The sequence below is a fragment of the Oryza brachyantha genome, chromosome 2, assembly GCF_000231095.2.
Source record: "Oryza brachyantha chromosome 2, ObraRS2, whole genome shotgun sequence".
In the NCBI taxonomy this organism is placed as follows: domain Eukaryota; kingdom Viridiplantae; phylum Streptophyta; class Magnoliopsida; order Poales; family Poaceae; genus Oryza; species Oryza brachyantha.
In genome coordinates, this window is record NC_023164.2 from 12,309,758 (window position 1) to 12,320,423 (window position 10,666).

A 10,666-nucleotide genomic window follows, 5' to 3' on the forward strand; every position below is an offset into this window, starting at 1 on the left:
TCCCGCCACGACGCCGACTCACCGACGTCGCCGCCGGTAAGCCGTCGTCGTCCCCCTTCCCTCTCTTTTTCCCTCCGCACGATGTCGCTGAGGTCGCCGCCGCCGCCACGCGTGTGCGTGCCCCAGACGTCACCGTCGCCCCTCCGCCCATCGTTACCCTTGCCTCGCCGTCACCGACGCAACCTCGCCGACGCCGGAGCGCCGTCGCCCTCCCATCGCGCCGTCGTCGCCGTCGGGCGCCGTTGCCGCCGTCGGCCATGCGCCTCCTCTCTACCTCGGCCGCCGCCTCACCTCGCCGATCCTTAGCGCCGCCGCTCGCCGCGCCGTCGGTCGTCGCCGCCGCCCGCTGCCGTTGCGCCGACGTCGCCGGTCGCCGCTCGCGCCGCCGCCCCGCCGCCTGCCGCCTGCCGCGCCTGCGCTCTCCCCTCCCTCCTCTGCTCTCTTCCTCTGTCCAGCGGGCCCGGCCAGTCGATCTCTCTCTCCTCGTGGGCCCCCTTGTCAGCCCCTCTTCTCCTCTTGTCTCACTGCCAGTGGGTCCCGGCTGTCAGCCTCTCTCTCTTCTCAGTGCTGACGTCATGCCTCCGATTAATCGCGCAATAATTGATTTAGGACTTTTCTGTTTAGCTAAAAACCCAGAAAACTTCTAAAATTCATAAGTAATTCATCTAGTCTCCGTTTAGGTCCAGTCAAGTTTCATTAAATCCAGAAAAATGCCAAGAATCCATTAAAAATAGTTTCTTTCTCTGTTTCAGTAGTTTTTTAGCCTGTTTTTCTTGTTTTGCCTTGTTTGTCGTAGGTTTTGACCCCGTCGAAGCGCCGTTCGTTCTCGAAGTCGTCGCCGAAGTTCCTCGTGGGTCTAAGCAAGGCAAGTGGCACCCTTCTTTGATCATATTGAACCTATGTTTATAAAATCCCCCCTTTTACATTCAAACATGCATTGTATTCAAATGTATTTACTTTATTTATCTATTGGGCATTTACCAATATATCCGTTGATTCCCATTCATTATTGTTGTCATCCCAGGGTTAATTTGACTAGAATTAGGGTTAGTCAATGCTTAGCCATGCTTAGTTCAACTAGCTCACCAATTATTATTTAATTATTGTTGCACTTTGGTACACCTTCAATGGTTGTTATCATTATTCATTTCCCGAGGTGGATTAATACAACTAAAATATTGCTTATGGTGGGCTGTGGGTGCATGGTTTTGAGAGTCGTGCCCATGGCAATTAAGGACCGGTTCTCAGGAAACCCTGAAGGTCTTACACGTACTAACCACAAGCCAGAATGGGCAACGGTGAGACTCGTAATCTAGCTTGTCCCTATTCGACGTACCCAGGCAAGGGTAGGCGTGATGGAGTATGGAAGGGCAATCGTGGTGTAACGAAAGCTTCTCCTGCTTCCGGATCTACCAAGGCACAAGAGGGGACTGCCCGACTTGGTGTAAAGGAGGGGGTGAAACCTGAAGTGTGGTACGATTGTCTAGGGAGGGTTAGGCGAAAGGTCTTATCATGGTTTCCGTACTGAGGTATCGTGGTGATACGTTGGGGCATGGTAACATGCTTGGCAGCCATGTCTTGTGGGTAAAGTTGTACACCTCTGCAGAATAAAACTATTCGAATAGCCGTGCCCGCGGTTATTGGGCGAACTGACAGACTCACTGGGATTAGTTGAACCCCTTTAATAATTTTATTAATTTTGGAACGGGTTTGACCCTGCGCGACGTGGTGTAACGTTGGCAGTGGTTTGGGTCTGTCGCAACGTGGTTTAACGTTGGACAGAGGGTTGACCCTGTCGCTACGTGGTGTAACGTTCGACAGCGGTCTGGGCCTGTTGCAACGTGGTGTAACGTTGGACAGTGGATGATTATTTTAAATGTTACTTTACTTTTATTTCAGTCTATTTTATTTACTGTTTTGCTAAATTACTGCAGCTTTTGTGCAAGTTAACCTTAGCCTATTTTTGTTACCCTATTGCATTCATTATTCTCCCTCTCTTGGGTGTTACTTGTTGAGTACGGTGGTTTGTACTCAGCCTTGCTTAATTTTTTCCCCCACCAGAGCAAGTGCCAGAGCCTGTGTCAGAAGAAGGTTGTTCCGAAGGTTGAAGTAAGGTTCAGTCCGCCGTCGAGAGTGCCTGTGGTGTGGAGCCGTCTTCGCTAGCTGAAGCTGAAGATTAGATGGTTTAGTTTGTTTTCCTTTTCCGCTGCATTTCGATAGATAATTGTTTTTATTTGTTTTTAAGACGTGGAACTGTGTATTAATTTGTCATAGTGTGTACTCGGGCTGATGCCTGGACCGAGATTTAATACATGCTATTGTTCAGAAATTTGGTGTAAATTTCTGGGCGTGACAATCGATCTCGTCGAAGGCCTCGGAGTAGCTTCCCCTACCTGGCGCGCGCCAACTGTCGATGATTTGGATGTCGGCAATATATAGCTAGCGAGGCATAAAGATCGATGGTTAGGATGAAGACACAGGGTTACCCAGGTTCGGGCTCTCGACTAGAGAGATAATATCCTACTCCTGCTTGGCGATTGCATTGGATTATGGGCAGATCAACTAAAAGATAGTTGACCTGAATATGCCGTCTGTCTGACTGTCCCTATGAGGGGTGCCCCTATCCCCTTATATAGTGGGGGATATGGCTTACAGATAGAGTCATAATCTGATGAGACTAAGATCTATTCTAATTCGGTTACAACTCGGATCCGATATAGGCGGCATGCAATCCAGCCGTAACCAAACTCCGGTTGATACCATACAGATATAATATCCTTCCTATTCGGTACCCCTACGACTGTATGTATACATGTAGTCTACGGATACCCTTAGTACAGATATTCCACAATTTTGTTAGTTGATTATCCTGATCCTTAAATCTTTTTGAAATAACTAATATTATCCATTTGGCATACTCATCTACTACCTGCAACGTAAATGTCCATATAAAAAAACCTATAACAAAATAAATGGGACAGAACCATTTAGTGCCAAATTTTTCAAAAAAATGAGAACCAAAACTATATGTTATTTGGGTTCAAATTTTGGGGAAGATGCTGTACAAAATTCATCAAATTTGATTTCAATTTACTTAAAGGTTTTAAATATATTTTTTAAAATTTGTGTTCCAATAATTATGTCCAGTTTACGATGAATTTTTTTGGTGCATATTTTTTCATAAATTAATTTTCAAATTTGATGCAGAGGTTGATTTTTAAAACAAAATAAATGAAATCATGTGCCATTTTTTATATTCATAAAACATATTTAGAAAATTGTCCCTAATTATTTTTCACATCCCGAATAATTCACACGTGAAATATTTTCACTTTTAGTGACATATTAAAAGCAATAAGGATATCTCTACTTTAATTACTAGTCAAAGTAATGTTTGACCAACGAAATAGGCTCGTAGGCGATGCAAACAAAAATTTAGCGGTATACCAGAGATCAAACAAGACGCACAAGTGATCATGTGAAATTTCATGGGCATAAAGAGAATCGACTCCTTTCCAAAGGGTTTTAGGCGTCGTTTCGACAAATTCCAAGTTTGGGCTAAACTATTACGCAAAATCTACGGTACAAGGCATACCTGGTGCATAATTTTTTGTTCAACTAAATTTTTTGAGTAAATTGCACCTAAATTATTGGTACTTTGGTAAAACCACCATAAAACTACGGCTACGTTCTTTGCTCTAGTTTTTTTCTCAGATTTTTGTCGACTTTTGCGCGCACATTTTCCGAACTACTGAATGGTGTTTTGTTGTGCGAAATATATTTTTAAGTTTACAATAGATAACTGCATTGTTTACGCTATTAAATAGCTATCAAAAAATCATATAACTTTTCATCTTTCATCTAAAAGCTAAAAAAACACGGCCTACATATTTAAGCCATACTGTCACAAAACCATAGATTTAGGAACGGTTTTTTTTTCCATAAAATTAAATATTTAAGCCATTTTATCTCAAACTATATTTTTATTATCATCTTTATCCTCAAAACTACATATACAACATCGATTTTATCCAAAACTACAGTTTTTAGAAATTTACCATGGTAATAATTGTAGGCATGGCACATATAAAATTAATAGTTTTCTGAAAAGATGACATTAAAACTGTAGTTTTGAGACAGAATAGCTTAAATATATTGTTTTGTGATAGATATGTTACTATATCTATAGTTTTGTTATACTTTGACTTAAATATGTAAATATGTAGTTTTACGGTAATTTTAGCAGAGTACTTGTAGTTTTGTAAAATTTACTTAATTTTTTTAGGTGGGAGGAGTGAACATAAGACTTATTTTTAAGTAGTAGAGAAAAATCTTTTGAGCTTTAAATTTATTGGTTGAATGCTAGTGCTTTGCTAGACATAAAAAAATATATTATAATATTTCCTAAAACATTGTTGCCATGAAATATGCTACCCGCGAGAGCGGCAACTTCAAGGCCCAACCACCGCATTTAATGCGATGGGAGAGCGCCTGAGGCGACAGGTCGTCCTAATAAACACTGTGACATCTCTGTCGGGATAGCCTGTCTCCCCTCCATCGTCACCGCATTAAATATGATAGACAGCTGCTAGGAGGCGAGGGCAGCGGCCCTGTTCGGACCGTCAAGTTCCAAGGAGCGTCGCCCATGTCGCCTACCCTCTGACCGATGAGACCGAACAACTTAGCTGAATGATGACCTATGCGACAGCCGTTGGTAGAAATTGTGGCCATCGTGGTGTCCCCTTGTTAGCATAAAAGAAGGCCCTGGCCAATAGACAAAGGAGAGAACACTCCCACATCAGTTTGTAACACATTTACTCATATAGTGCTCAGCAACAGGAGTACGGTATTACGTCTCGCGATGGCCTGAACCTGTCTAATTCCTCTCTGTCCGCCGAGGAGCCCGACCCCTGGAACCCACTTCACATTTACTCTTTCACTCCCTTCAAGGCTTTTGGGCCCCGAGTTTGCACCCCTGGGCCGAACCCAAAAAGGGGTCTCACCGAGTCCCGCTTGAGGAGCTCACGCTCCGACGGATATATAAATTTACAATAATTCTTAAAAACTAATGCATGTTCTATACAGTGTGTACTACATAGATTATTTTTTTGACATACATAAAAAAATATTAACCAATAGAAAATAGTTTTATTTTTGTGCTTAGAATAACCTTCATTTTAGGATGGGTCTAATTTATGTTATCCCAATGTTATAATAATCTATATAGTTAGAAATAAAATTGCAATTCAGCCATGGGTTTTGTCTGTTAGTTTTAGAAACTAACACTCCTCATTCCAAAATATAAGCATTAGGTTGTGCAGTTGATATTAAGGTTAAGACGAAAGACTTTGGGACACCTCAGTAGCCACGGGGATTCACTGTCATGATTGAATCTGGCGATACCTCAAGCTCTATTGTTGCTGATGCTTTTTCTCCTTAGAGCATCTCAAACAAACAGTCCAAATTGGACTCTCCAAGTACCTATTTGGCCACTCACCATTTCATTTGGCCACTCAAATTCGTTTTTTACTCTAACTGTTTCTCCATCCACTCTCTCTATTTTAGTCTATGACAGTTGTGCCTCACATGTCATCCTCTTCTCTCTCTTTTTCTATTCCTCTTCCTCAATCTCTTTCTCTCCCTCTCTTCTTTTCTCTTTCTTTCTCTCTTTCCTTTCCTTCCCTAGGCGGCAAAGGCAGGCGTGGGAGGTGGCACGGCACCGGCGCGCGCGGGGTGGCGCTGACACAGAGCAACGCGGAGGTGGCACGAGCGCGAAGGCGGGGCGACGCAGCGGTGGGGAGACCCACGGCGCTGAGGCGGTGAGCCGGTGGCCCCGGACGCGACGGCGGCTCTCAGCGGCAACCGTCCCGTTCGCGGCGGCTCCCCGGCAGCGATAGTAGTACTGTGTGTGGGCCCATGCGTGGGGCACACGTTTGGCAAGTGCATTTTGGTTAGCCAAATTTGGCCAGTGGCAGGGATGGTTTGGCCAGCCGGATGACTTGGCCATCCGATTGGCCAGTCTGTTGAAAGACAAATTTTAGGCTAAATCTCTAAATTTTAACTTGGAGAGTCATTTGGCAACTCTCTTGGACATGCTATTAGGCTTATGGAGGTAAAGGCAAAGCTAGGAGTGAAGTGGAGCACTGGGACGAGAGGACACCAAGGGACCGAGGTGGCGTAGGCCACCTCATCTCCTTTACAAGACTTATCGATACTGCCATGAGATGGATGGAATTAAGGAGGACATAGAAAGGGATGGTCGTCGATCGGTCTGCGGGTAGGGCTGGCGGCCGGCCTCGCCTCGGCCCCATGAGATTTCCTAGCCGCACCAGCTCCATCGGCTTAGCGTGCGTGTTGTGCGATATTTCCTAGCCGTGTCTGCGCATGTATGCGGCCGACAAAAACAAAAAAAACATCCATGTGTATCGTGAGATGCAAAGAGAAAATGGAGAGCGTTCGCGTGCGACAAAGATGGAGAAATACGTCATTACATGCGACAGAGAGGTTGAAAATTAGACGTAGGGACAAATTAGGAACAAAAATTAGTAAATAGAGAGAATAACAGTTTAAGGTGAAAATGGAAAAATAGCTAATCATAGAACCATTTGGATGATATTTGAGAAAAAGCCTATTTTATTTTTTGTTTTTTTTATCAATCGTTCGACATTGGTATTATAGCGAATCTCCTGTTTTCAAGGGGGTAGATATGCGATTTTCTCGTCTGCCTTCTGCATTCTGCCCGTCTCCTCGGCTCCACCGCCTGGCGCGCGCGCCGTGCGCCGGCTGCCCTCCGTTCCCCGACGCCGACCTCTGCAGCCCGCCGCCGCGCCTTCGCCCCCCCCCCCCCCGCCCCCGGACGCCGAGCCCGCCGCCGCACTGGTCGTCGTGCCGGCCAGCCACCGCCGTCGGCTCCTCCCGTCGTCGCAGCGCCGGCCGTCGCCGTCTACTCCGCCCGTCGCCGTGCTCTCTCCTCGTCGCGGCGCCCTTCCTCTGGCCACCTGCCGGCGCCGGCGCTGCCGTCTACGTGCGGGCCCCCGGTCGGAGTCGGGGCCTGGGCCGGGGGAGGAAGTAGGGAGTCGGGGCCCTGGACCAACCCGGTAGTCTGTTCTGATCAACTGAAATTTTTTAGTTTTCAGAACTTAACCTGTTTCTTAAGGAATAGGAACTTTATTTGATCTGAAATACATGTATACCGTTTTTGGCTCTGTAGATCCATGAAAACATTTTTGTTAGCATAGGTCCCTGATTTTATTTACTGAGAACATTCTAATTACTAAAGTACTGAGAATTCACCGTGCTACTATAATACTTTATGCTTAGATGATATGTTGGTGCTATTCTCACACAGCCTCTAATGTTAATATGCAAGTTTCTAAATCTTATTCCACCATTTTTCTATTAACTTTGATTGGGAGTGCCTCATTATATGTTGGGCTGGAAGCACTACTTTTGTGTATGTGCGACTCACATGCATGATTTCTTTGCTATTTGTTGGAAATATATCTAGTATAGTAGCTACATCTTTAGCTTCATATAAACCAAAACAAGCGGCTTGTTAGCATCACAAAATACTCTCTGGTGGGGGTGAGGGGGGATAAGTACTGTGGTTACTTTTAGAGAGGTACTTATATAGTTACTATATCAGCATCTGAACATTGAATGGCAGTTGAAGATGAAGTAGACTTCGACCCTTCTTCCTTGCATCATCTTTCTGCATGTCGGCATGGCAACATGGACATTCATCAGCAGGATTAGTCTCATCCCCAGCTGTTGGGTTGTTGGCTCTCCCTCGGGCCTTGACCTCCAACAACAGCATGAACACAACCATGCAACATGTCACGCTTTGGAGGTAAACAGGCGAAGTGGACATGAGTGAGGGCTTTGTGCCCAAAAACAATTATATAATCACCAACCTGTGAACACTTGAAAATTTGACTTGATAATTATGGTTGGTGCCCTTTGCAAGAAGCTATCTGTTACCACTTAGCTTACTACTTTCCTCTTGTCTCATCTAGATATAGTAAATGTGATAACATATCTTGCAGCTTCTAATTCTGACTGATAATCTTTATACTTCTACCTGATTCCCTCAGTATGTTACTTCTGTGTTTGTTGTGATACAGATTTTCCTATCCATTCGTGTTTACAGGTATCGTAGTCCACATCTTTACCAAGGTGCTAACCAGTCACATGCATAACCATGACTTCGGAAGACGGAGACATTTCAGCTTGGCTCTCTGAACCAAGTATTCCTGAAGAGCAGCCTGAGGCTTCTGAATTTGATGATGTCGTCCCTGCAATTTTGGAATCAATTAGATCAAATGAGAAGGCATTTGAACCTTCACCGGAGGAGGCTGCCTGGGCTGATTCTTGTTTTGTGCAGACATCTGAGCTTTCAGATAATGACTGGGGAGCGATGAAGAAAGCTCTTCTTAATGCCCTTGAAAAGCCAACAGAAATACCCAACGACACTTCTGAAATTGTGCATGAACAAGGTGCCCATGCAATTTTAGAGGCCAAACCTCACTCTCTCCCTCCTGAAATTGTTTCTCAGCGTGATGACATGCAAATGGAGCAAAAGGACAATAGTGATGATGACACAGACACTACTGAAGCTTCTGAAGTTGCTAATGTAATTAGGGGTGCAAATGAGCATGGTAAGCAAATGGATAGATATACCGCAAGATCTGAAGATGGTGATGAGGTAGCTTCATCTGAAGTTCTTGAGCAGACAGAGTCAAGAGAAACTATATTTAAGGTGTGGGATCTGGATGTGTCATTGTCCGATGATGAGGATGAGCTTGAACTCATCAAAGATCTGAAGAAACTCCTGAAGGACAACCCTGAGGAGCCTGAATTTCAACCTCCCGGTGGCACATCCAAGACATTGAGCCAGATAACCATTGATGAGCTAGCGGCAGACTTGAAGGACTTATCATTGCAGCAAACCATCGAGTAACACATTCCCTAAGATATTTCTGTGTCGGGCATTTTTACCATCCCAAATGAACCGTGCTTGGCTCTCTAGCTAACAGGGCAGATGACTTAAGTCGAAGGTTGTGTGTTTGTCAGAATTAGCTTGACTGTTTCGCTGTTCTTTTGAACCTCGACCTTTTCTTTAAGAACCATGTGGACTCTTAGTAGGTAGCAGTAAAAAGTTCAATTATCTTTTTAATCTGCGTGTATTAAACCATAGCTGGGACTTGTAAAACTGACTTGTGCTACGGAATGGCGTTGTTTTGCGCTCGTCCTCAAATCTGCCCATCCCAAGGGTTGTCAGGTCAGTTTGCGTCTCATCTTTTCACTTTTGATTATAATTATAAGCCAAAATTTAAATTTTTAATCTTAAATTTGAAGTTGATTTAAGATTTTTTACCCAAATATATTTTTTAGCCTAGACTTTTAAATAATTAAGAATACATATATTAAAGTTCTATTCACAAATTATTTTCTGTTGGTAAATATGTTGTTTAAGAATCACCGCTTTTAGCGTTAAACCTCGCACTATCAAGAATATTAATTTTGGTAAAAGTTGGGTTCAGACCAAACACCTAGCATTTCTTTTTGAGTGAAGTGCATCAGCGGTTCCTAAACTTGTGTGCATATGTCATCTAGATTCTTGAACTCTTAAAATGCATTTTTGGGCCTCAAACTTGTCTGAGGTATCATATAGGACAAAACAGGCTTCAATCCACTATAACTGTTAATATGGTATGCCACGGTAAAGCCTACGTGTTGGTAGGGCCGTGGTTCAACCGAAACCTAATTTGGAGTTAGTTCAACTAAATAAAATCTATCTATTTATCTATAATAAATTTAAAAAATCCTTATGTTCACCGTGGCATGTCATCTCCCTCACCCCCACCAACACGTAGGCGCCACCGTGGCATGCCACGTCAATAGATGGAGTGAATCAGATTCCGTTTGGACCTATATGACACCCCAGACAAGTTCGGGGACCAAAAAATATATTTTGAGAGTTCAGTGACCTAGATAACATATGTACACAAATTTCAGCGGTGGTGCACTTCACTCTTTCTTTTTTTTATCAAACCACTGTGGGGGGCCTGCCCCACAGTTAATTCCAAACACCTAGCATATGTTGTTAAATTAGTCAAATGATTTGTAGATAAAATTGGCTGCAAGCTTATACAGTTTTATTTTTCTCTGTGTTTGGAGAAAACAACATTTAATCTTGTCTGAGAACATCCTTTTCAATATGTGGATGTTGGCCAAAGTGCCAAACTTTTATCATGCCTGGAAAATATCTGACCATACTTTAATTTCAACCCAAAATTTGACATGTATATACCTCTCAGAATCATGGTAAAAAAACAAAAGCAAACAAAAGGAAAATGCTTCTTCCGAAATTTCTTCGAGCATAAAACGAGCCACCACACTAGGGGTGTAATGGGCTTAGATCCATGAGTCTTTTCAGAACTCTATTTAGCTTTTATTTTTTTATCTTAAAAAACTATAAAATTTCAAGCACTCTTTGTTTTTTTACCTTTTCCTTAAATTTTATAGCTTAAAAACCATAAAAAGATTAATTTTTTTTTCTACATCAAAATGCCTGGACAAAATGGCTGGACAGGCTAGACTTGCCGACACGTGGGCCGAACTAACCGGAAACCTAACAAATAAATAAATATATATTAAAATATTG

At 43.3% G+C, this 10,666-nt stretch overlaps 1 protein-coding gene across 2 annotated transcripts; it reads left to right on the forward strand.

Annotated features, from left to right (window-relative positions):
* Window positions 1-6,864: 6,864 nt before the first annotated feature.
* LOC107303569 lies at window positions 6,865-9,313 on the forward strand. 2 transcript variants are annotated; one of them, XM_015833422.2, is made up of 2 exons: window positions 6,865-7,097; window positions 8,150-9,313. In XM_015833422.2, the coding sequence occupies exon 2, from the start codon at window positions 8,201-8,203 to the stop codon at window positions 8,957-8,959; it is 759 nt and encodes a 252-aa protein (XP_015688908.1). In that variant the 5' UTR covers window positions 6,865-7,097; window positions 8,150-8,200; the 3' UTR covers window positions 8,960-9,313. The 2 variants fall into 2 exon arrangements, with proteins under 2 accessions (XP_015688908.1, XP_015688909.1); XM_015833423.2 differs by lacking the exon at window positions 6,865-7,097 and adding an exon at window positions 7,646-7,849.
* Window positions 9,314-10,666: the final 1,353 nt, after the last annotated feature.